General features: G+C 39.0%; 1 protein-coding gene across 2 annotated transcripts; it reads left to right on the top strand.

Annotated features, from left to right (window-relative positions):
• The first annotated feature begins 431 nt into the window (after positions 1 to 431).
• Znf22 (zinc finger protein 22) lies at positions 432 to 4,227 on the top strand. Of its 2 annotated transcripts, none has more exons than XM_050148378.1 (2): positions 432 to 903; positions 3,106 to 4,227. In XM_050148378.1, the coding sequence occupies exon 2, from the start codon at positions 3,192 to 3,194 to the stop codon at positions 3,903 to 3,905; it is 714 nt and encodes a 237-aa protein (XP_050004335.1). In that variant the 5' UTR covers positions 432 to 903; positions 3,106 to 3,191; the 3' UTR covers positions 3,906 to 4,227. The 2 variants fall into 2 exon arrangements, with proteins under 2 accessions (XP_050004335.1, XP_050004336.1); XM_050148379.1 differs by lacking the exon at positions 432 to 903 and adding an exon at positions 918 to 1,120.
• Positions 4,228 to 26,671: the final 22,444 nt, after the last annotated feature.

Here is a 26,671-nt window from a genome sequence, read left to right as displayed (position 1 = left end):
CTGGCCCCTCCCACATTGATTACTAATTGAGAAAATGCTTTCCCTATAGATAAATCTCATGGAGGCATTTCCTTAACTGACACTCTTCCCTCTCTGATGACTCTAGCTCGTGTCAAGTTGACATACAAAACCAGACATTAGAACTGTCTTCCTGGCCTACTTCATATCTTGAAGTGATGCATGAAGACACTTTTAAAGACATCTGTGGAAAACCTCAGAGAAATAGCTTACAGCCCAAGATAGACATCTCAGTTGTAGATCTTATCCGATAGCATTCTTAGCCTTCTGACTGGAGAAAGGGATTTTATGTAATACATTCCAAAGGTGTTTTATCTGTCAGGACGTAACCCATTCGTCCACAGAGGTGGGGGAGGTACGGACGTGTAAGGGGCTAAACGCAGCCCAAGATAAACAGGAATTATGCTCTGGACCTGCAACATCCCAATCTGCCTTCATCACTGCAGCGTTAATCTGTCAATCAGCCACTGCAGACAGTGTCTTCCAGAAATTCTCGACTTTAACACCTTAGGCTGACGTTATTTCTTTATACTAGATATTCGGTACTGAGAATGCAATTTATAAGTTGGACAGGCTGGGCTGGGAAAAAAAAATTAGCAAATGCCAGGTTCTGTGTGGGTCGACTGGACTACAAAGAGAGCAGATGACAGGCCTGGCGATCGGTCCTGGAGTCTGCCTTCCGAGTAGAGGAGAGGAATACCAAAAAAAAAAAAAAAAAAAAAAAAAAAAAAAAGAGGACCACCGGAAGAATCGGCACAACTCGGAGGTGCGGGCCGAGGACCATAGAGGGTCTTTCCGCCTCTTCCTAGAGCGGCCGGCAGTTCCGCAAACAGCCCGCACTTCCGGCGAGCGAGGCGCGAGGAGAGCACAGTGGCGGCCTGCGCGGTGAGTGCGCCCCGGGCTGCGGGTCGACCTGGCCGGGTGTCGGGTGGGACTGCGCTGGCCAGGGAGCCGAACCCGAGCGGCCAGGGCGAGCGTCCTCGGCCTGGGCGCCTCCGCTTGTCGCGGAGAAGGACGCCTTTGTAGGAATGCTTAGGCTGCACCGGGCCATTGTGAGCGACTTACTGGGAGCCGGTGGACGCTTTGTTGCTCTCGTAAATGGGTGAGGAAGCAGGTGCACGCCGACAAGACGGGTTCCCGGCACCGGGGCTCCATCCCCCCCTCCCCCCAGCTTTACCGAGCCTCTCTTCTACTGAGGAACTCAGAACACCGGACTTGGTGTTGGAGGAGGGGGGCGATGGGCCCCCAGTTCTGGCCAGTGAGAAATCGGGCCCCGGAGGCGGCTGGTTCCTGGGTTGGGATGGGCGTGCTAACTAGCTTTGTGTCTTTGTTTACAAACCCACACACGGAGATGATGGCATAAAACTGAATAAAACCCTTAAAAATAAAATACCGCACATAGGCAGCCTGCAAGTATGATTGCTTCATCCATAGGTAGATTTCATAATCCATCAGTATCCAATCAGTTGTGGCTTCCTCGGTATTTAAAACGATGTGCTTAAAAATGTATGATTACCATTATAACTATTAATTGAGTACCATGTACCCCACGCAGTGTCTGCTGTGTATTAGGTGGTCTGTCATAACTGAGACAGTTAACAGGCAGTGGTTGCTCTTGCTTCCTATAAGTACAGCAGATAAAATTATTAAACACCCAGAAAAAGTCCTGAGCACTGCTAACGCTTGCAGAGGTATTATACGACAAAATGAAGAGGAGGAAAAAAAATGTCATTTGTGTTTTTATTTACTTAGTTTATATGCTCATATGCAAGGAAACTCAGGACAATTCCTGACTTGCAAGTAGGCTTTCTAACCCAAGACACCCATAAAGGTTTTTCTTTTTTCTTTTTAGATTAACAGTTGTTTTATTGAAGTACATTCCACAATCTTTTATCATAATAATTTACCCTTTTTCCCATAATTTCTATACCATATCCCCTTTCTTTTTAGAAAGAGATGGAATACAACCACTCTTAAATGAAAACAAACATTTATAAACAGTGTTTTGGGAATTTGGGCATAGTTCTCTAGGCTACTATCTGCTGACTGGGGACACTGGTAATCTTATGGGGACCCTGAGAAAATTCGAGATAATAACCAAGTCCTGGGAAAACCAGTTACAACCTTTGTTGATGGATATCACCTGTCAAGGTTCCGGAAGCCTTCCTCCATAACGGTTTTTCTGTGCTGCTCTCTTTCCTCCTATATTATCACCTGTGTGTGTGTGTGTGTGTGTGTGTGTGTGTGTCTGTGTGTGTATGTGTGTGTGTGTGCGTGTGTGTGTGTGTGTGTGTCTGTGTGTGTGTGTCTGTGTGTGTGTGTATGTGTGTGTGTATGTGTGTGTGTGTATGTGTGTGTGTGTGTGTGTATGGAGAGGGTTTTTTTTTTTGACATTTTAAACAACTTCCAGACAACCTTCAATATAAACAAATAAAATTAATTTAAAGCTTAGAATTGTGCCTTCTTTGTTGGCTCAGCACAGTCTTGGGAAGGAAGACTAAAGCATTCCTTCAGATTTTTCTCACCTGGTACTTCTAATTCTTTTTACAGAGTAGCTTCCATCTTCAACACAATTTGCTAGGTTATGATCAACAGAAATAGCCAAGCAAGTAAGAATAGATAGGAATCTCTGGTGGAGTAGTGTAATCTTTCATTTCTTTCAAAATTGAGCGTCTTAGGTAGCTGCTATTAAATGAGAAATGTAGCAGTCCACACTGAAGTGAAATACTCTGTGGCAGAAAGTTTGGTCTTTTGCAGTTATTTTTCTATTCCCACTGAAACTGTATCTTGTTTTTACTTTTCGGTCCTTCAAAATACTCTCTGTTGCTGCTCCCTAACACGTTTATGTTTCTCTTCACCCTTTCTTTTGCCTGCCCAAGCATAGTAAAATTGCAAATTGATGGTGATAATACTGAGTTTAACTTGTGGAGTTAGAGTTAACTGGCATGTATTTGCGCCTTAAAGTGGCATTTGTTTTGTTTTAGGTGTGCTTTGATTTAAATTTGGATGCAATTTTGGTAGACTGAAGAGGTGTGTTAAGGTTGAGTAACACTTGATCTGTGTTTTTTCTTTTTCTTCTATATACAGAAAATTTTGAGTTCCGTTCCTCTAGGCTATAAGACCTTAGTTCAGAAGACAGTAGAATCTCTCGACAATACATTTGCTTATTCACCATGAGGTTAGCAAAGCCTAAAGGGGCTATTTCTCGAAGCTCAAACCAAGGCAAAACCTACGAGACCAAGCGTAAGACAGGCCGCCAGCGGCAGAAATGGGGGATGACCATTCGATTCGACTCCGGCTTAAGTCGGCGGAGAAGGAATGTGGACGAGAAGCCCTACAAATGTAATAGATGTTCAAAGAGTTTCGGTCAGAGCTCCACTCTTTTTCAGCACCAGAAGATCCATACAGGGAAGAAGTCCCATAAATGTGCTGATTGTGGGAAGAGTTTCTTCCAGAGCTCGAACCTCATTCAGCACCGGCGCATCCACACTGGGGAAAAGCCCTATAAGTGTGATGAGTGTGGAGAGAGGTTTAAGCAGAGCTCCAATCTCATTCAGCACCAGAGGGTTCACACTGGAGAGAAGCCCTACTGCTGTGACGAGTGTGGCCGCTGCTTCAGCCAGAGCTCGCACCTCATTCAGCACCAGAGAACCCACACCGGGGAGAAGCCCTACCAGTGCGAGGAGTGTGACAAGTGCTTCAGCCAGAGCTCTCACCTGCGGCAGCACATGAAGGTGCACAAAGACAAGAAGCCACGCAAGAGGGGCAAGAACGCCAAGGCCAAAGCTCACCCGGTGTCCTGGAAAGCTGGTAAAGGGAGGAAGGCAGTGGCCGGGCTCCGCCAGGTGAAGGGTACTGCTTCGGGCCTTTTTAAAAAGAAAAAGTGAAAGACAGGCAAATATGCTCTCTTAAGAGCGAGGCTGCTTTATAGTAGAGCACTTAGATTTCGGATCCTTCCCTAGCATGGAGACACCAGGAGTCTCGTGACATTGGGCTAAAACTCAGTCCGGCTGCCCTCACTCCTTTAGAAAAATAATGCATTCGTGTGACATGGAGCACAAAGAACTGAAAAAAATGTTTGGTGAGGATATAATATCCTTGGCCTCAGTTGAAATTTCTCCCCTGTTTTGATAAAAAGCATCAGGTTTTCATGATTCACAGGTGTGCCAATGATTACTCTGATTTTAGGAATTTCTGTAGATGCAATCATTAAAGAAAAAGGAATGAATTCTCACGTTCTGGGACAGACTATATTTTATGTTTTTTTTTTTTTTTTTAGTGTTCTGTAGTTTATTAACTTTAGTTCAAGTGTTGACTCGGCATTTGACATAAAATGTGTTAAGTTGTAGATGGTTTTCTTTTTTGTTAGTATGTATTAAATGAGTTTCATTTTCTCTATTGTGTATGATAAGCTATGTGATGTACTTTGCTCGTATCCAGCCTTCTTACCCTCATCTCCACCTCCCAGATGGCTCCCTCCACTTAAATGTTTACCCTAGGTTCTGTAAGGAGAGAAGATGTATTTGGTTATTGTCTTGAGTCTGGCTTACTTTGCTTAACGTAATGATCTCCAGTTCTTCCCATTTTTCTTCACACATGATTTTGTTGTTTTTGGATAAATCATAGTTTATTGTAGCATTCGAAGGCTTTAATGTCAGCCCATTTAGTTTGTTTCCTTCTACTGTGTGATTAAAGGGATTAAAAGGTCCCCATGTAGCTTTTTTTAAAATTTTTGTTTTGTTTATTTTGCTTACCATTTTCTTAGAGATTCTAAGGAACCCAAATGAGAGAGCACAGACTTCCTGTCCCTGACACCATTTGCGATCGTGTCATTGCCGTGGCACTTGCTTTCTTGAACTTGGATTGGGTTTACATTGAATCATGCCAGTGGCCTCTTGGTGTGCTCTTGTTCTCTTCCACACAGCGCCTGCATGAATAAACTGTATTTTACCAAGAAGGCCTCAGTTGCTCCTGCCTGAAGAACTGCAATGTCATAGACTGTGCTTTGAATATCTCTGACTGTCTGAAACAGATATTTGTCCACGAGTTTGTCCAGCACACTGAAGCCCTGTTAGAATTTACCTGTTTTACTTCATAGCACTGTTTAAGACTCACATATATCAGTCTTCCATCAGAACAATACCAAACTGCATTCCCGACCAGCCTTGAGTTTGAAGTTTTGTTTATTGAATGCTAATTTTTTTCTGATTTTTATAATATCAGTTCTTCCTGTATTAATGACAGTTATCCTTAAAAATAAAAAATGAGATATTTTTGCATACTGCTATTTTCGATTTTCCTTGGGCGAAATTGTTTCCAGTGAGTTTGAAACAAATCACAGCTTGTAGGAGACTCTTCTTTTTCTGCTTTTTTTGATTTCCTCAGATCTGATGTCACCTCCCTCCTGCCCCTGTGCATGTACATGGAGAGCCATTGCATGTGGCCTGTTGACAGTAGTTACCTCCAACATGATATCCAAAATGTCCTGTAAGTGTAAGGCTGTTGCACTCATCCTTGACATCCTGTTACGGCCAGATCACTATACCAGGGGCACACATGGGGTCCTATTGAGCATCTGTCAGCATTAGGTTTGTATCTGAGATAGTTTCTGTGGGGGAAGTTAACCCCATTTTCTTAGGTTCTGTGAATTTCTTATTCTGGTGCCAGCCATGGGTTTCTGCCACAATAAGGCCTTTCAATAGTTTTAATAGCTTACACTCTTATCTAATAGTTCTACCTATGTTCCTATTCAAACAAACTCCCAAGGTTTTAGTATAGTTTGTTTTGTATGTATTCTGAAAACTCGAAAGCTAGAGGGCATCAAAGACGTGATTTATATGAGTCTTCTCTTGTAACCAGTGTATCTTGTGTTTCTTTTTAAAAACTAAAAATTGAAAGATCACAGCTGTGTAAAGTTAATAAGGAAATATGCTAATAGAAAATTTTCCAGTGTCAGATGCTGACCAACACAGTTCTTGTTAAACTGCAGACGTCTTCCTTGCCTAACCCACAGTTATCTGGGGTGTGTTAGGGATGTGCTTTATCACTGAGCCACATCCCAAGCTCCACCAGACTCACTAGCCTTGTGTTTTATTGAGAAAACAAGAAAAGCTCCAGAGGGTTTTTTTTTCCCCCCCTGTGGTGTATAAGTATACCCAAAATGTTTTCTGCCTATCGAGTTAGATGAGGAGTTAAGAGTGGCTTGGCCTGAAACAAGTGGCAAGCTGAATAGAAATAGGAAGGCAGTTTAGAAGCCTGAGGTAAGGGTGCATCAAGGCAGTCTTCATAATGGCACTGCCATCTCCTTCTCTCTTGGTGCTGTGATAGCGTCTTGGTGTGAAGCCCAGGCTGACCTTGAATTCGTTCCCTTGCTGGAGCCCTCCAGGTGCCAGAAAAACACAGAAATGCTGCCAGACTCAGCATGGCTTCCATTTTGATTCTACACCACCATTCCCAAACCCTTTACTCTGAAGACATCAATGATTAGTCATCTCATCGTTTGAGCTTCATGTTCCCTTGTCATGAGGGTGAGATCCACCTTGGTTCGTCTGTGAGATACACAAACGTCAGGCGTGCAGACAGGAACTGCTGGACCAAGTCTACCTGGAGCGCATGGTTAATTCTGTCCTGTTTGTGATATCTGACAACTCTAATAGTAATACCGTTGAGTTCTTTTGGTAGAAGTTGTACATGTGCAGAATATTAGCAGACAACAGTTACAAAGTTTTGCAGGTAGCATATAAAACACAAGAAAAATATTTAAGAACACTAGTTTGAATTAACCAATGGACAGAGACGTGGGTGGTATTACTAACAGGTTCCAGTTCAGAGGACACCAGCTTGGGAAAGAGTCCTAAACTTTGTACCAAGAAGGCTTGTAGAATGCACGAGCATGTAAGGGAGCTACAGCATCACTGCAGGGAACTACACAGAGCCCTTACGTATTTCCTACTTTGGAAGCAAAACTTAGTCCTTGACTTAGTAGGATAATATATTTATAGCACTGATGAAAACCAAAACCTTAGGAGTCTTACACATTAGGGAACAGTGCTAGTGACACAAATATTTGCATATGTACAGGTAGCCTCCTATACAAGACCAAAATAAGACAAATAGATGTGGGGCAGGTTGACAAATAGCAGGACTATCCAAACGGCAGGTTCTCACTTCTCCCTCTTTCTTTCTCCCTCCCCCCCCCCCCCCCCAAATGGAACTAATTAAACAGAGCAGGGCTTTAAACATGTACTGGTCCTACATCTGTAATCTCATGGAAGCAAGAGAATAGAAGCTCTAAGTCACTCTCTGATACATAACACTTTTGAGGCCAGCCTAGTTAGGATATGTGAGATCCTGTCTCCAAAAAGAAAAAAAAAATCCATTGCCTGTTTTATGTGTTGAAAATCCAGACAGGCCTGTTATAAAATGGAGCATGGGCCACTGCATTCACTACATATCTTTAGTGAGGAAGGACGCTAAAAAAGAGACCCTACACTAGCTCAGAATTGAGTATAATAAAAGATTATTTAATTAGGGGTAGACACAGATCACAATCCTTTGCTGTAACGGGGAACAGCAACTGAATCCTGCAGCCAGAAAAGAGGCCGGACATGCACTTTACATGGGCATAAATAGTATAAGAGGCCACGCCCAAGTGGGTGGGTAACTTAAAGGCTACTGGCTGTAGGAGTTCCTACAGCAACTCTGAAAACTCCCATATAATATCAAGCTCAAATATGCATCTCTACACATTTCCACCACAGATATATATATATATAGTATTAGATGACATTAAATATCACCTAAAATGATTGTAAAGTAGCCATCTGGAAGACTTAAGCAAGTAACTTAAATGAACTTGATTTTTTTGTTGTTGTTTTCTTTTTTTTGAGACAGGGTTTCTCTGTGTAGCTTTGACTGTCCCGGAATGCACTCTGTAGACCAGGCTGGCCTTTCGAACTCACAGAGATACACCTGCCTCTGCCTCCTGAGTGCTGGGATTAAAGGTGTGCACCACCACCACCTGGCAGAATTTAGACTTTTAAGATAAGTTTACTAAGTCATCAAAACTCTGGCAAATTAGCACAAAACAGCAATTACTTTAATAAGTAATAAAGTCTTTTCTAAGATAATTCACTTGTATAAATGTTTCTTTTTTATTTATTTATTTATTAAAGATTTCTGTCTCTTCCCCTCCACCTTCTCCCATTTCCCTCCCCCTCCCCTAATCAACTCCCCCTCCCTCATCAGCCCAAAGAGCATTCAGGGTTCCCTGCCCTGTGGGAAGTCCAAGGACCACCCACCTCCTTCCAGGTCTAGTAAGGTGAGCATCCAAACAGCCTAGGCTCCCACAAAGCCAGTACGTGCAGTGCCATTGTTCTTGAGTTCTCAGCAGTCCTCATTGTCCACTATGTTCAGCGAGTCCGGTTTTATCCCATGCTTTTTCACTCTTGGGAATATACCCAAGAGAGCCCCATCATACAACAAAAGTATATGCTCAACTATGTTCATAGCAGCATTGTTTGTAATAGCCAGAACCTGGAAACAACCTAGATGCCCTTCAATTGTATAAATGTTTCTAAGAGCAGAATAATGTTTTAATGTTTTAAAGGCTACTTGCTTGAGACACAGAGTGAGTAGCTAGTTATACTGTACATGGAATCTTGACCTTAGGAAGTCTTTAGAGGGTTGAGAGAGAGATCAGTTGGTGCAGTAGTCATTCCCCTGCATCGCACAAATGGTAAAAAGTGCCATGCCTCTGTAATCCTAGCACTGTAATCCCAGCAGGAAGGTCAAGGTCATTTTTGGCTACTTAGCAAGTTTGAGATCAGCCTGTTTTGTTGTTTCTGTTTGTTTGTTTTAAATACCATAAATAAATTTGCATTTTGAAACATTTTACAAAAAATGTTGGGGGACTGGCAAGGTAAATATGCTTACCCCTACACCCCACCTCCTGAGTCTTGTCCTTAAAGCCCACATAATAGAAGGCAGGAACTGACTCCCACAATTGTCTTCTTTACACACGGCCTCCATACATAAATAAGAGTAAGACATTTTTTTAAAAGTAACAGTGGTCCCTCAGCAGAATAATGGATAAAGAAAATGTGGTTCATTCATACAATGGAGTTTCAGTAGTTAAAAAAAATACATCATGAAATGAGCAGGCAAATGGATAGAACTAGAAAACAATCATCCTGAGTGAGATAATGTAGACCCAGAAAGACAAACATGGTATGTACTCTCTCATAAGTGGATATTAGCTGTTATGCTACAACCCACTGCCCCAGAGAGATTCTCAGGAGGCACATGCATCTCCCTGGGAAGGGGAAATAGAACAGATTTTGCAGGTGGACTTGGGGGGGGGGGGCATGTGAACAGGATGGGTCAGGTTGTAGGGGATGGAGGAAGAGAGTACTAGGAGAGAGGATTGGAACTGGATAGCATTTGAGGGGTGATGAGGAAACTCCCTGGAATCTATGAGGGCTACACTGCTGAGGTGATGTGGGATTCCCCTCTGTATGCTGTGGTTACCATTAAGGAATAAAGAAACTGCTTTGGGCCTATAGAAGACCTATAGGGGAACAGAACTAGGTGGGGAAAACTAAGCTGAATGCTGGGAGAGAGAAGGCAGAGTTGGAGAGAAGCCATGTAGCCCCACCGGAACCAGATGGAACTTTAGCCAGTAAGCCACAGCCACATGGTGATACACAGATTAATAGAAATGGGTTAAATTAATAAGTAAGAGTTAACCAATAAGAAGCTAGAGCTAATAGGCCAAGCAGTTATTTAATTAATATAGTTTCTGTGTGATTACTTTGGTTTCTGGGCAGCTAGGAAACTAACAAGTGGCCTTCCTCCAACAAATTGGTGCCAATGTGGTTGACTAAAATCCATTTAAAACCTGAGAGGGTTTGGAAAGGAATTCTAGACACAAAAATACAGAGTTTAACACAACTTCTTGCTGTTTGCTGGCAATATGCCGCAACTCCTTTAAGAGAGGTTTTCCTGACTCAGCAGCAGCAGAAAAAAAGGTGCACCTTTTTGAAATGCCATCTTTCTGGTCCGTGCTACCAGTGCAACCTCTGGCTCTTTCAGGAGACTGAGCATTTGAATGGGGTTTGTGAGCAACGTGCTCTGGCTTGCTTAGTGGCAACATGGACCAACTGCATGCCTAGAGATGGGGCACTGTGCCTAGGTCTCAGAGGCAGCAAACAACTGCCATGCTGGACTGGGTGAGGCAAGCAGGTGGTACCGTATATACCCTAGTAATGCTGCAGCTTAAATTTTTAAGAAGTTCTTAACATTTTAAGAAGTGTTCCTGGACAGTAAAGAATTAGAGATACACAATAGTACAGTTTCAGACATAAAAGACCTCTAAATGAGTCACAGTGTTAGATAAATGTACGTAGGCTTGGGGGAGAAAAGAAAAAGAGTATAGAAATTATAAAAGGAAATAAATGATTTATAAAAATTGGAACAAAGTCTTTAAAGACACAGAGTACAGACAGTCATTGATTAAAAGAAGTGAAGAAAAACAAGTCATGCAAAGAGAGTCTGGATTATGTATATTACTGTTTCTTCTTTGAATTTTTTGACTGTGTAGGAGCTAAGTACAGAGAGACATTTCATTGTTTACTGCTAAGCTAAACCAGAATGTATATTATAAATATATTGACTTCAGAATTTGAGTCTAAGGATATGTTGCTTTGGAAAAGAGGTTCTTCTTTTGTTTACACAGAAAAGGAGAACCCATGAATTAAGTCCAGACTAATATGTTTTGATGGGCCAAGACCTCCTGAAAGGTCACCTTAAACACCCCTCAAAATTACTTTGCCCAATAAACAGCAGGAAGCAGTTTGGAGAAAAACTACACCCATATTCCAAAATATTGTTTATAAATGTTTGTTTACATTTAAAGGGGGATATGCTATGGAGATTTGCATTGGTATGGATCTTGGTTTGTTGATACAAATTTAAGGTCAATCTTGTTATATGTATATTTCTGCTCTTGATCAAGGTATTATGTTTGTGCAGCTCATTTAAAAAATGTAATATATAATTAAGAAATACAGGTTAATTGATAATCATCTATAATAGTCAAGATTGTAGTCATATTAGTTAGATTTTCTAGATGTACAAAGATGTATTTCAGATAGATAGGTATTCTTCAAACCTTTCAAAGACTACAGAATATGGCATTTAAAATGTTTTAAGAATTTATGTCTTTTCAGGACAGAGACATGTCTGTTCCTGGCAGCACCAGTTACTTCTAGAGGAAGTTGGGCATTGAAGAGGCTCCTTATGGAGTTTGCTAGCCATTTGGGCAAGAAACTGCTCTTACTTGGGCTGCTTTACTGGACATGCAGGGCCCATAGAGAAATGACTGTTGAACTTGCCTGTTGAACTTGTGAGATGATCCTTCAGGGTTCCTGTTTCATGAAAGAGTCTGCCAGACATTCTTCAGGATACAAAAGAAAGTGACTGACAAACTGCCAATATAGGCAGACCTGTATTTGAAATTTCCTGCTTCATGGAAAAGTCTGCTGGATGCTATGGGCCTGTAGGCTTAAGATGGATGCCCCAAGGGTACAGAAGAACTTTGGGTGACTGTCCAGGTAGTGAGATATCTCTGTCAATTTTAGAGTTTTGGAAGTTACTTACAATGTACCTCCTTATTACTTAGGTAATAGTATATCCTTCTGGGGTCTTTGATGGAGTTGAAGATATTATAGTTGTAGTTATAGTTTTCCTTAGTTATGATAAAAGATAAAGTAGATATAAATATTATAACTGTAATTTTGCTTGATAACTGTCTTATGTAACTTTACTATGTTAAAGTTAAAAACCTTCCTTTTTATTTAAACAGAAAAAGAGAGGTGATGTGGGATTCCCCTTTGTATGCTGTGATTATCATTAATGAATAACGAAACTGCTTTGGGCCTGTAGCAGAGCTATTGGGGAACAGAGTTAGGCAAGGAAAACTAAGCTGAATGCTGGGAGAGAAAAGGTGGAGTTGGAGAGAAGCCATGTAGCCCTGCTGGAGCAAGATGGAACTTTAGCCAGTAAGCCACAGCCATGTGGTGATACACAGAATAATAGAAATGGGTTAAATTAATAAGTAAGAGTTAGCCAATAAGAAGCTAGAGCTAATAGGCCAAGCAGTGATCTAACTAATACAGTTTCTGTGTGATTACTTCGGTTTCTGGGCACCTGGAAAACGAACAAGTGGCCTTCCGCTAACACTGAGGCCTCTTAGTAATGGAGGATGCAGAGATTGAACTGGTCATCTTCTGTAACCAGGCAAGCCTTTCAGTGGTGGGTCTGATATACCAACCCAGCCATAAAACTCTCAACCTTCAATTTGTCCTGCCTGCAAGATGTACTAGGGCAATGGTGGTACAGAACTTGTGGGGAGGGGCCAAGCAATGACTGATCCAATTTGAGACAGCCCATGCCTCACACCACCTGGATAACCAGGAGCTGGAGCCTGGACAGCCCAGAGACCTAGGATAGAGCGAGACACAACTGGCATAGGTAGGTAGATAGATAGATAGATAGATAGATAGATAGATAGATAGATAGATAGATAGATAGACAGACAGATAGATAGAATATAAGTAAATCTTTGACAAATGCATAACAGGATTAAAATATTAGAAATTCTTTTTTTTACCATTTTCTGGTACTTTAAAATATTTACTTATTTATTTATGTATGTATTTGTTTGTTTGTTTATATGTGTGTGTGCTTGTGTCCAAGTGCCCAGAGGCCAAAAGATGTTGAATAGTGAATTTAATATTTGGGACATTATGGACCAGTTGTCTATATTAGATATGTAAAAATGACATATGTCTTCTAGTACTAAAATATCACAATTTCTATTAAATAATAGAAGTTAATTTTTTGTGATTCTAAAGGAGAGAAGCTAATGTTCAAAGTTTCAGCAGTATTGGCTTCTAGTGAATCCTGCCTTCCTGCTTTGCAAGAGCCCCCTCCCACTGTTTCCTTACATGGCTTCTGGCTTCTTTCTATGTGCACATGCACCCACACACAGACACATACATGTGGTGGTATTTAACATACACAACAGTGCACTTGCTCATAGGAACTAACAGTAGTTGTGAAAGCATGCACAAAACATGAGCAAGATCAAGTCAAAAAATAATCCCAGTGTGAAGGAGGGAGATGGTCAGAAGTCCCATGCTCAGCTGAGGGCTTTGTCAATTGATATTTTGGGGGAGAGAGAGTCAACTTTCCTAAAGGAGTTAGCCCCCTGCAAGGATGCTCATGCTTCAATAGATGATCCTGCACACACACTGGCATATCTAAGTGGATTCTGCACTTTAAGAAGAAGGAGGAGAAGAAGTCATAAAATTAGGGAATGGTGGTGGTGGTATAGGGAGAAAGTGGAGGGGAGAGATTAGATGTGCATTTGATCAAAGCACATTATGTGCATATATGAAATTCTGAAACGCCAATTAAAGTGCTTTAAATGGAGAGCAGGGATATATGCATCTAAGCAGCCCTGGTCAAATTGCGGTCCCACCCTCCACTCTCCATCATCTTCTAGACTTCAGTCAAATTCTTCTATGTGGTCTGAAAACTTATTAGAACTATGTGAAATCTTTTCTGAGAGGCATATTTACCCTCCAGTGGATACTTTTCCCCTTCTCCCAGCAGGAGATTCCTTGGGCAATTCCTATTTCTTGGGCTCCATTGTTTTAATAAGCAGACCAGGAACACATGTGTGTCTTCAGACTAGCTTCATTTCTGTCAAGCCAGTTACAGGTCTCTACTATGTCTTAACACCTTAGTCTTGAGATGAAACATGTCTGTATCTGAAACATATATAATAGAAGGCAAGGAGGGACCAAATGCCAGGAAGGACCAAGGTTTGAGAATTTAATTGGTGTCAGGTAACCACATATATGAGCCTTTTTTTTTAAACCTCTTGCTGGTTTGAGACAGGGTCTCATCATGAAACCTAGTCCTTCTGCAGTCCTCAAACTTATAACTCTGTGCTTCAGCTTCCCAAGTACAGGGAAGAGCTTCCATGCCCAGCATGGCCTTGTTTCAATTCTGATGGTTTCTCCCCTTGTCTCTGAAGAATATTCTCGGAAGATAGCAATGATTAGCCATAATCTATGATTTGTTGTCCATTGTCCCACAGTGCCAGGATGGGATCCATCTCAGTTGATCTAATTTGATTCCATATTCGAAGGGTGTGGGAGAAGAGTAAACGACAGACATCTAGAAATTAGTACCAATAAACTCTTTAGGGCCAGTTTAAAACAACTTCTTATATTCAGAAGTGCCTCTTAAGCCAGGCAATCCTGAAGTGCATTCTTGGTATACTGAGACCTAGTTGACCTAGAGGAAAGAGTAACAATACTGGTTATGTCTTAATCCCATAGTTCTTACTGGCTTTGGCCTCTCTATTCAACCATGCATGGTTGAACTATTTACATTTTTTTTTTTTTTTGGTTTTTCGAGACAGGGTTTCTCTGTGGTTTTGGAGCCTGTCCTGGAACTAGCTCTTGTAGACCAGGCTGGTCTCGAACTCACAGAGATCCGCCTGCCTCTGCCTCCCGAGTGCTGGGATTAAAGGCGTGCGCCACCACCGCCCGGCTGATTATTTACATTTTTAATGTGGTCTCTTCCCTGAGGCATTGTCTCACCACTGGTTCTCAGCATATAAACTTCCTGGTGTTCTTCCTTACCATAGCATATCAACGGGTCTCAGTTTTCTCTTCCTGCTCTGTTTGTGCTCACTTCCAGTCCTTGGGCAGGATGAAACCATAGACAACTTACAGCTGAGTTGATAATGTTTCTGATTCTGGTATTTTTCCCAAACCCTCGACTACTGTTGATTTTCAAAATCATTAGTAGCCACCATACATTTCATTTCATAGCTGTATCCAGAAATGGGGTAGAATGAATTTTTCTATATTTCCTGATAACAACTCCTCCAATTACTCACTTATTCTTTATTTACACCCTTTGTTGCACCTGATATTGGAACTTACATTTTTACACCTCTGGTGTTCCCTTTCTCTCCTTCCTCAGTGAAGGTCTAATACTCAATGTACACCATATCATGTAGGGTCCATCATATGCAGAACAATAATATCATATATATTATACTGGATATTACTAATAGTGTACTGTCAAATACTTATGTTTTATCTGTCTCAGATAGTCCTACCCTGAGGCCAAAGGGCAGATTCACTAAGACAGTTTAGGGAATATCTAGTAACCACATCTCCTCTCTAATTACTTAGGGTACAGGCAAGAAGATGAGGGCAAAATGTTACGATTTCCCAAAGGTGTGAGTTTTGCAGAAAACATTTTCAAGTCAAACTAAGTAATGAAAAATTAGCTCCCATGGGATTAATTATCCACTGAGTTATCACACTGCAGTGACTAGTTGGTGAAACATTGTGTGTTGGGATTTTGGGGAGCCCCAGAGAATGGCACTGCCTCTCTAAAATGGTCTGTCGCAATTACTGAAAACTGTTCATGATTTTCAGAAGCAATTGGCATGAAACAGACAAAAATAAGTTGGCTCCTTCCTCTCCTCTCTCTCATGCTTTCAAGCCCACACTTTCTGCAAGCATCCCCATGTGAATAATCACACGGTTACACGCTTTACTTGTAGCACTGATTTGTTTATTCACTGCCCTGTCCCAGAACATAAGACTTTTATTAATTCTTCAACTTCGCTTCCCTCATGGCTAATCTTCTTGAAGGGTTAATTTATACTTAAGAGAACTGAAATGAGTGTCAAAGGAATATGGACTGGAGCCCAGGCTTTCTATGGCCGGTAACTACTTCTCACATAGGAATTGGTTTTAAATGGACTTTCTTGGGAGCCATCAATAGGCAAATAAACTCTTGGGTTTTAACCAAGAAACCTGTGATTTCACAAGCCTCCAGGTGATATTGATGCCCAAAATTTAGAGGCATTATAAGTGGGAAGTTAGTAATTGGCTAAAAGTAGTGTAATGAGCAAGAAGTATGTGTTGTTAGTGTCTATTAAATTATTATTTTCCTTTATGTTTGGAAGACAACTTATCACTGCACTAAGTTGCAGGACCAAGTAGATAAGATAAGCAGAATATATGCTTTGTGTGTGATGGGTGACAGCGATCAAAGCCTCCATTTCCCTCTCTGCCTTCTGCTTCTAGCAGCATGAATCTCGTAGTTGTTACCTCAGAAAGCATCCTTGACTGCTACCCCAAATAACATCTTCCTAGTGAAACTCCATTTTACTCTATAAGTAGTGCTAAAAAGCGCTTTACAAATGCGTCTTTTTGCAAAATCACATGTTATTTGGTCCTGATGTATAGTCCCACTTTCTCGTTAGTCCTGAGAGAGTTTTGTATAATGTATTTTTCATCATATTCATCTCCTGCTCCACTTCCTCTCTGATCCATCTCCCTTCCCTACTCTTCTAATTTTATCTTTAAAAAAAAAAACCAAGTACAATTTGTACTATCCATATATTATGGATCTGTGACTTTCCCCTGGAGCTTGGTGAACCTATTATTAATTTGTAATAATTCAAACCAGATGTGATGGCTTGAAGGAGATGGGCCGCCTTAGACTCATATATTTTAGGACTTGGTCCCCAGTTGGTATAGCCTTTGGGAAGGATTTAGAAGTGTGACCTTGTTGAAGGAGATGTATCACGGATATGAGCTTGAGACTTCAACAGACTCCTGCCATTCCCATTGCGCTCTCGTTTCCCTATTTATGGCTCTGGATGTAAACTCTCCAGCACCATGCCTGCCTGCATACTGCCATGCTGCCTGCCATGATGGCCCTGGGCTCCTCTTCCTCTGGACCGGTAAGCCTCAAAGAAACCCTTATTTATAAGTCACCTTGGCCATGGTGCTTTATCACAGCAATAGAAGAGTAACGAGCATAGCAGGTCTCGTTCAGAAAGTTCTTTCTTATGAGTTCAAGCATATTCCCTACTTTCTCCACTACCAGATTCAGGGTTTCATGTCTTTACCTTGAAGTTCTTGATCTATTTGGAGTTGAGTTTTACTCAGGGTGTTAGATATGGATCTTCTTCATTTTTCTACATATGACTACCCAATTTAACCAGTACCATTTCTTGAAGATGCTATCTTTTCTCTGGGTGTACTTGGGATGTTTTTGGTCAAGAGTCAGGTATACATAGGAACGTGGAGTTATATACTAGTCTTCCATTCTAATCCTTTGATCAATGTTTCATGCCAATACCATGCTTTTTTATTGCTACAGCTCTCTAGTACATCTTGACATCTGGGATGGTGATTTTTCTGCAGTTCCTCTACTATTCTGTTTTTTTTTATAGCTAACCTGGGTTTTCATATTTTCACAAGAAGTTTAAGATGTGGTTTTCCAATTTGTGTGACTTGTGCTGAAATTTTCATGGAGATTGCACTGAATCTGTAGACTGCTTATGGTAAGCTGACCATTTTCACAATAGTAATTTTACTGATCTGTGAGTGTGGGCAGTTTTCCCATCTTTTGAAGTCCTCTTCAATTTGTTTCTTTAATGATTTGAAGTTTTTATTATATCAGTCTTTCACTTGCTTGGTTAGAGTTCTTGAAATGTAATTTTGAGGGTATCATGAAATGCTACCTCCCACTTTTATTTTTTGTTTTGTTTTTGAGACAGGGTTTCTCTGTGAAACCCTGGATGTCCTGGAACTTGCACTATAGACCAGTGAGGCCTCATGAGGTTAAAGGTGTGTGTCACCACCATCTGGCCAGTTTCTCTTCTTTATTTCTCAGTATGTCTATCAGCTGAGTGTAGGAAGCCTACTGATTTTTGTGCATTGATTTTATATTCTGCTACTTTACTGAAAATATCTTGTGTAGAAGTTTTCTGGTGGAGTCTTTAGGGTTTTCTATGTATAAAACCATAATTTCTGTGGTAAAAATTCTTTGACTTCTTCCTTTCCTATTTGTATCTCTTTTATTTCCTTCAATTGTCTTATTGCCCTAGTTAAGATTTAAAGCATTATACTATAAGAGAGTAGACAACCTTATTTTGTTAGATTAGTGGGAAATGATTTGAGTTTCTCTACATTTAGAATGATGTTGGCTCTGGGTTATAAATTTCTTTCATTATGTTGAGATGTCATATCCACAGTGTCTTTAGGATATTTATTATGAAGGGATGTTGGATTTTATCAAAAGCCTTTTCTGCATCTAATGAGATAATCATGGTTTTGGTCTTTTAGTATGTTTAGGTTGAAGATAATGTTTATTAAATTACATGTGTTGAGCCACCCATGTATCTCTGGGATGAAGGTAATATGATGATGGTGGATAATATTGTCTTGTGCTGTTAAATTCAATTTGCAAGTATTTTATTGAGATTTTTGCGTAATTTGGCTAAAGGTTTGCAAATCTTGTTGGTTTTTTTTTAAATCAACTGCCTGTTTCAGTGATTTTTTTGTATTGTTTTCTGTTTGTGTTTGTTTTTAGTTTATTAATGACATCCTGAGATTGATTATTTATTCTTATCAATTCCTTGTGGGATTTTTCCTTGGTTTTCTAAGCTCTTCAAGCATGTCATTAAGCTGTTAATATGAGACCTCTCAAGATTTTTAATGCAGGCATTTAATACTAGAACTTTTTCTTTGGGTTGCTTTCATATGTCCCAGCTTCTTCCAATCACAACAGACGGCATTAATTCGTAGAATAACGTTGAGGAACATTGCTAAGCTAACAATGCTAATTTGTAAATATGAAATGTCTTTCACTTATTTGGCCCTTACATTCAAATTTTTGCTTCAGGTTCTGCTTTCCAAATTATGCTAATGAATTTCCTTCTTTCTTGATCTTATTCCCTTTCCTTACCCTTCCAAAAATACACTCATGCGTGTATTCCATTTACTTTACCACTTACAATGCAAGTTTTTCAATGTAAATTAAATATTTAAGTGTAAATTTAACTTCATAGCCACTGTAATACAAGAAGTTTTGTTATGAAGGTTACTTTGTGATTCAATCATTATTTCAACTAAAATTTGCTTTCACCCAAGAAAAGCTTTGACTTTAAATAATTTTAGATGGATAGAGTTCGTTGATGCTATTCCTAATAGAGCTTGAGACCAAGTGGAGCTCTGAACTAGTGCCCTTTTCTTTCTAATTTATTGGCATTGCTGGAGTTATTTTATGGATCATGTCGATTATCACTGTCTTGTCTTTTCCAAATCATTTGGTATGTGGTAGAATAGCTGAATATTATATAACTAGGACTTTTGAGAGAAGGAAGCTTAGTAGTTATGCCAGCTAACAGCCATTAAGTAGATCAAGCTGTGTAGTCTTCCTCTCTATCTAGAGGTTTGTAATAGTGTATGCTGACCACATTTGTCTATGTCAATGTGTGAGGTCTCTAATTTTAGGGCTTACACCAACATTCTAGTTTCCATCAACAGTAGTAACTACACATCCAAAGATGATTAGTATCCTAATTTCTAGTGTCATAAATTGCTTTTGGCATTTTTGAAATTTGTATAATTTCTAAGATATGAATGGTTTTATATGTTTGGCTTCTTTTTCTCAACTTTTTTGTGATGTTTTTATTTTCTTTTATGTCTGAGAATTTCAAACTTGCATGTAATGTGTCCTAATCAAATCTATATCCCCAATTCATCTCCTACAATCTATTCCCTATCCCTCCACCTGTTTACCTTCTCATCTCTTTTAAACCCACAGAGTCCACTGAGTTCTGTTAGTATGTGCATTGATGTAAAACCATCTACTAGAACATGAGTAGTCCCCGATAGTCCTCATTGTTGAAGAAAATGGATCTTTCCTCCCCTAGCAGCCACCAGTTACTAAAAATTTCTCAGATAGGGATGGGACTTCATGAATACCTCCGCATCCATGCTGGAGGTTTAGCTGCCCTGATCTTGTGTAAGTTTTGAGCATGAAGTCACAACTGCTGTTGGTTTTTGTGTGTGATACAGCCAGCATACTGCAGATGTCCACTACGTCTGCATCTTACAATATTTCTGCCCCCCCTTCTGGATGATCCCTGAGACTAAAACTAAGCATTCCACACACTCTTATTCTGTTTGTTAACTAATGTGGTTCACCATCTACTACTGAGAGATTTTCTGATAAGGATTGAGAGATGCAGTAATATATAGCTATCAAGGTAAGAATTCAGGGTGAAGTTTATTACTCATTTCATTTGTCAGAAAACTAACACTAGGTTCTCTCCTAGGGCCTATGACCAGATACTGGTATAAAGTATGCATTCTGTCTCATGGAGTGGGCTTTTATAAGAAAGTAGTTGGTTACTCCCATAATATTTGTGTCTCATTTGCACCAATGGGTGCATCTTATCAGGAAAGTTGTTATTGTAGTTCACAGAATCCATAATTGGGTAAGACCAGCAATGATTTTTCTCTCCCAGTAGCATACAAAGTACCTTCTAGCACTATGTAAGCTATTCATCAGGGATGAAGTTTCCAAGTAGTTACCAGCTGAATTTTTTTGTGGTACATGACTCAGATATATGGTATGTGGTGATTTGAATAGGAATGGCTCCCCTAGACTCATATATTTGAATTCTTAATTACCAGGGAGTGAAACTATTTGAAAGGATTGCCTTGTTGGAACAGATATGGACAGGTTGGAGGAAGTGTGTCACTGGATGTGGGCTTTGAAGTTTTCAAAAGCCCATGCCAGGCCTATCCCCTCCTCCTCTCTTGACCTGTAGATCAGAATGTAGCCCTCAGCTACTACTCCAGCTCCATGTGTGCTGCAATGCTTCCTACCACGATGACCATGACAATAATAGATTAAACTTCTGAAATTGTAAGCAAGTTCTTAGTTAGATGTTTTCTTTTATAAGAGTGCTTTGGTCATGGTGTCTCTTCCAGCAATAGAATGGTGACTAAGAAATTGGTACCAAGGAGAAATATATCATGGTGATAAGACTGACCATGCTATTTTCTATTGTATAATTTTAGCTTCTTTGTCAAAAATCAGGTGTTCATAGGTTTGTGGATTAATATCAGGGTCTTTGATTCGATTTCATTGGTCAACCTCTCTGCTTTTATGCCAATACCAAGATGTTTTCATTTCTGTAGCTCTGTAATAGAGCTTGATGTCAGGGATGATGATGCCTCCGGAAGTTCCTTTATTGTACAGGATTGTTTTGGCTATCCTGGGTTTTTTATTTTTCCATGTGAAGTTGAGTCTGTGAAGAATTGTGTTGGGATTTTGATGGGGATTGCATTGAATCTATAGCTTGTTTTTGGTAGTACTGCCATTTTTACTATGTTGATCCTCCCAATCCAAGAGCAAGGGAGGTCCTTCCATTTTCTGGTATCCTCATCAATTTCTTTCTTCAATGCTTTAAAGTTCTTGTCAAATAGATCTTTCACTTCCTTGGTTAGAGTTACCCCGAGATATTTTATGCTGTTTGTGGCTATTGTGAAAGGCGATGTTTCTCTGATTTCCCTCTCAGCTTCTTTATCATTTGTATATAGGAGGGCTACTGATTTTTCGAGTTGATCTTGTATCCTGCCACATTACTAAAGGTATTAATCAGCTGTAAAAGTTCTCTGGTAGATTTTTTGAGATCACTTATATACACTATCATATCATCTGCAAATAACAAATGTTTGACTTCTTCTTTTCCAATTTGAATCCCCCTGATCTCCTTTTGTTGTTTTATTGCTATTGCTAAAACTTGAAGAACTATGTTGAATAAATATGGAGAGAGTGCACAGCCTTGTCTTGTTCCTGATTTTAGTGGAATCACTTTAGTTTCTCTCAGTTTAATTTGATGTTGGCTGTCAGCTTGCTGTATATTGCTTTTATTATATTTAGATATGTTTTTGTATCCCTGATCTCTCCAAGACCTTTATCATGAAGGGGTGTTGGATTTTGTCAAATACTTTTCAGCATCTAATAAAATGATCATATGTTTTTTTCTTTCAGTTTATTTATATGATGGATTGCACTGATAGATTTTTGTATGTTGAACCAGCCCTGCATCTCTGGAATGAAGCTGACTTGATCATGGTAGATGGTTTTTCTGATGTGTTATTGAATTCCGTTTGCCAGTATTCTATTGAGTATTTTTGTAAGGCATGACCTCTTATAGTTATTGATTTAAAAGATTTGTTTTCTTCACTAAACCTTTGCAAGGAAAAGAAAGAAAAATTTGCCTTCACAGTGCCTATTTATAATAATTCTCAATCTGCTAAAAGTTATCAAAGGAGGATTCTCCCACAGCAAATGTTAAATAGCCTCACCCTTTTCCAATATTTTGAAGTCAATTTCTTTAATCTATAGTTTATTATTACATGGACAACATTTTGCTCTCTGATTCAAATGTAGATACTTTAGAAAGAATGACTGAAGAAGTAAAGAAAGTTTTGCCCAGTTGAGAATTACAAATTGTTCTTGAAAAATACAAAGAAGAGATTCTATCACTTATCTAGGTTATATAATAGGTTTACAGAAGATTAGAACACAGAAAAGCACAAATTAGGAGAGAAAGATTGTAGACTCTTAATGACTTCCAAAGATTGTTAGGAGATATTTCCAATCTATGGACCACTTCTTGAATAAAATCTGATCAAATAATTCATATAAACAAAACCTTAGATGTTCACAAAGACTTAAATAGTCCCAGGGAATTAATAACTGAAGCTGACAAGGAATTGACTTTGATTGAAGAGAAATTACAGGAGGCACATGTGGATCCTGTAGATCTGAATCTTAACTGCATTCTAGTCATATTACCCTCAAAATATTCCCCTACAGGAATTTTAATGCAGAGAGACGATATTATCTTAGAATTGATCCTTTTACCACATAAACTGAGTAAAAAATTAAAACTTCATATGGAAAATGTATCTGAATTAATTGTAAAAGTAAAATTGAGACTTTGTCAATTAGCAGGAATAGACCCAGCAGTCTATTTTACTAGTGATGAAATTGACAAATTATCGGAAGACAATGAACCCTGGCAAAGAGCTTGTACTAATTTTTTGGGAGGAGATTAATAACAACTATCCCAAAAGCAATAGAATTAAACTTATAAAGAGAGCTAACTGGATTCTTCCTCACATTGTACATGACACACTAATAACTGGATCCCCTACATTCTATACTGATGCAAATAAATGAGGAAAGATAGATTACAAATCAGAAGATTTAAGTAAAGTGAAATAAAGCTCTTTAACTTCTGTCCAAAAGTAGAATTATATGCTCTACTATGGCATTTTTCTCGTGGATTTTAAAGAACCTCTCAGTATAGATACTGACTTGCAATATGCAGAAAGAGTTGTTTTGCATATTAAAAACATTGAATTTATAACAGATGTTACAGAATTAACATCACTATTTTTTCAGATTCAAGGTAAAATATGTTTGTCCCATATACAAAACATACATCGGATCCCATACAGTTCTGCCAGGTCCTCTAAACAAGGTAATGCAGAAATTGATATATTATTGATTGGATATGTTCTGAAGACCTCAGAATTTCATTAAAATATCATGTCAATAGCAAAGTTTTAAAAAAGGACTTTTCTATTACATGGCAACAAGCTAAGGAGATTATAAAGAAAGGTCCTAGTTGTTCTTTATATAACCAAACACCACTACCTGCAGTAAGTAACCCAAAGGGTACTCGAAGGAATAAAACCTGGCAGATGGATGTGTTCCACTTTCTAGAGATTGGAAAATTAAAATAGGTACACCACACCACTGATACCTATTCAGGTTTCCAATGGCAACTACTTTGATTGGGTTTTCACACATTTATTAGAAGTTATGGCCATCATGGGTATACCTGTACAAATAAAGACAATGGTCCAGCATATGCCTCTAATAAAATGAAACAGTTTTTTGATTTATTATAATATAAAGCATATTGCAGGAATACCACACAATCCTATAGGTCAGACAGTTATAGAAAGATCAAATCAAACTATAAAGGATATGTTAAACAAACAGAAAGGGATGAAAAATACATCCAGAAATAGATTGCATAACATGATGCTTTATTAATCTTGCATTTTCTTAATGCTAATGAGAAAGGAACAACAGATGCAGAGAGACACTGGATAATAGAAAAAAAACTTCTGAATTAAATCAGCTGGTGTATTTTAAGGACGTGTTGAACTCATAATAGAAACCAGCAGATGTGCTATGTTAGGGAAGGGGTTTTGCTCTCATTTCCACAGGAGAATAAAAGCTATGGATACCATCAAAATTAATAAATATGTGGTTTGAAAGGGAGAAAACTCTTGATAAAGAGAAATAACAGCTCATTCACAGAGATGATAATCCCACAGGTTGTAAGGAAACTTCTTAAGAGTTGGGGCAGGGTTCTGTTCTTGTCTGTACAGGAAAATACCTATCTTTCAAAAGTCAAGAGACCTTGGGAATCTAGATGTTTAAAGAAAATATAGCTATCCAGAAAGAATCACCAAGCAAAGAGAAATCTGACTTATGATATTAATATCTTCTGCAGGGTTAGAGTTTATACATACATATAATAATAGTCATCATTTATTAAAGATCAAAGCTGGCTTTGGAGTTGGATGGTAGCTATTCTCTAAATTCAAGCATGTTGTTAAAAGAAAAATTCAGAGTTTATGTCTCATACCAGGAGCCACTTGATGTGGGACAGAAGGAAGATAAAATTGAGGGACTACTCTTGGAAGAGAGAGGGGCTGCTTGTTTGTCCCAGCCACCTAGCTAGCTTACACCCAAAATAAGCACACAGAAACTGTATTAATTAAAATACGGCTTGGCCATTAGCTCTAACTTCTTATTAGCTAGCTCTTACATATTAGTTTAACCCATCTCCATTAATCTGTGTATGAACACGTGGCAGTGGCTTACTGGAGATTCTAACTGGAGTCCATGTCCAGTGGAGGATCCATGGCTTCTCTGACTCTGCCCTTCTTCCTCCCAGCATTCAGTTCTGTCTCCCTGCCTGCCTAAGTTCTGCCCTATCACCAGGCCCAAAGCAGTTTCTTTATTCATTAACCAATGTAAGCAACACATAGAAAGAAGGACCTCCTACACCAAACTACTATTATCAAAACTCTGTTTTCACAAAATTTTACTTCTCCCTATACCTATTTTTGTCTATATGAATAATATTTAAAATTTCCACAATGAACAATAAGTTTTCCTGCAGTCATCTTTGAAGTCTCCAGGAAGAAAATTGGGCCCCACAATGATTCCACCTGATTGATATGATGTAATTATGCTGATAGCACCACTTTAAGATCAATTTGGGGTTACAAACTGCTCAAGGTGATTCCAACTTGGATAGCTGAAATGGTGTACCTTCTTATAATATTCTGGCCAGAACTTCAAATAAGAACTTTAGAAAACCCTAGCAACTACTCAGAGACTATCTGCAATTGTACCAGACAGTAATCTTGGAACTTAACCATCATTTTAATTTTTACAGGATCCCATAGAAATAACATCTCCCCCATGACAACTGGAAGTAATTCTAGAAAATAACATCCCCTCTCCCCAAAATTTGTCCTCAGGGTTAGAGACATATTTTACAGGTTGGTTATAAGTGGTATAAGGTTGGAGGTGAAAATGAAGTAGACTCGGGATCTCTTTATTAAAAAAAGGGGGAATGAATGGGATGGGATAGTAGATATATTATTACTTGTGTGCTATTATTTATTGACAATTTACAGTGGTCTAAATTCTTGTATATTCATACAAATTCAAATTATATTTGTTATATTGTACAAGCTCCTATTTCTGTTTACAATATTTGTACACCTACGTGAATTTATTTTGTCAGATTATATGTGTGCCTGTTTCTACCTTTGCTTAAGATATTTTGTATAATAATGCAATTTTAAGATTTACTTATTATATTGCTCTATATGTTTCTACCTCTAATCAAGATACATACATATATATCTTTTTAATAATTTTTAAAAATCTTTTAATGAAGCCTTAGTATTTAAGTTATATAGTTATTAATAATTACATGTCAAAAGTCACCCATGTTTGTCATACTTATAGTTAGACTAATCATAGATGCATAAAGATTGTATTCCACATAGGCAGGTAATCTTCAACCACATCAAAGAACTGTAATTTATGGCATTTAAATAACATAGGATTCTGTTGACATGAGACATGATTGCTCCTGGCAGCACTGATCTATTCCTGAGAGAATGTTGGGCACTTAGAGCTTGTTTTCTTTTTGACAAAACTGGTGTTTTGGCAAAGAACTGCCCCTGCCTTGACTACTGACAAAATTCATGGTGTTCAAACCATACAAGCAGGATTCAAGCAAAAAGAATGACAAACCTTGCCAAGATAGGGTAACATAGTTTTTCAAATTTTCCTTTCTCTTAAAATGGTCTGTCAGATATTGTGTGCCTTAGCTAAAGTTGGTTGCCCCAAAGTTCCAAAGAGACTCTGGATAATTGTCCAGTTAGCTGGTTGTCTCTGTCATTTCTTACACTTTTTGGAAGTTGCCAGACTGTACTTCCTGTTTACTCAGGTAATATTATTTCCCTTCTCAGGTCTTTGATGGGGTTGAATACTAGATAGACATAGTTACTTTCCTCTCATGACTTAGCCAAGCCATTTTAAATGTAAGACTTAGACTCCTTAGGATAGGATA

Source organism: Alexandromys fortis, unplaced genomic scaffold, assembly GCF_014885135.2.
Source record: "Alexandromys fortis isolate MF-2015 unplaced genomic scaffold, M_Fortis_MF-2015_v1.1 scaffold_59, whole genome shotgun sequence".
Lineage (NCBI taxonomy): Eukaryota > Metazoa > Chordata > Mammalia > Rodentia > Cricetidae > Alexandromys > Alexandromys fortis.
Note: the sequence above shows the minus strand (reverse complement) of the source record. Positions and strands in the feature narration are given on the sequence as shown.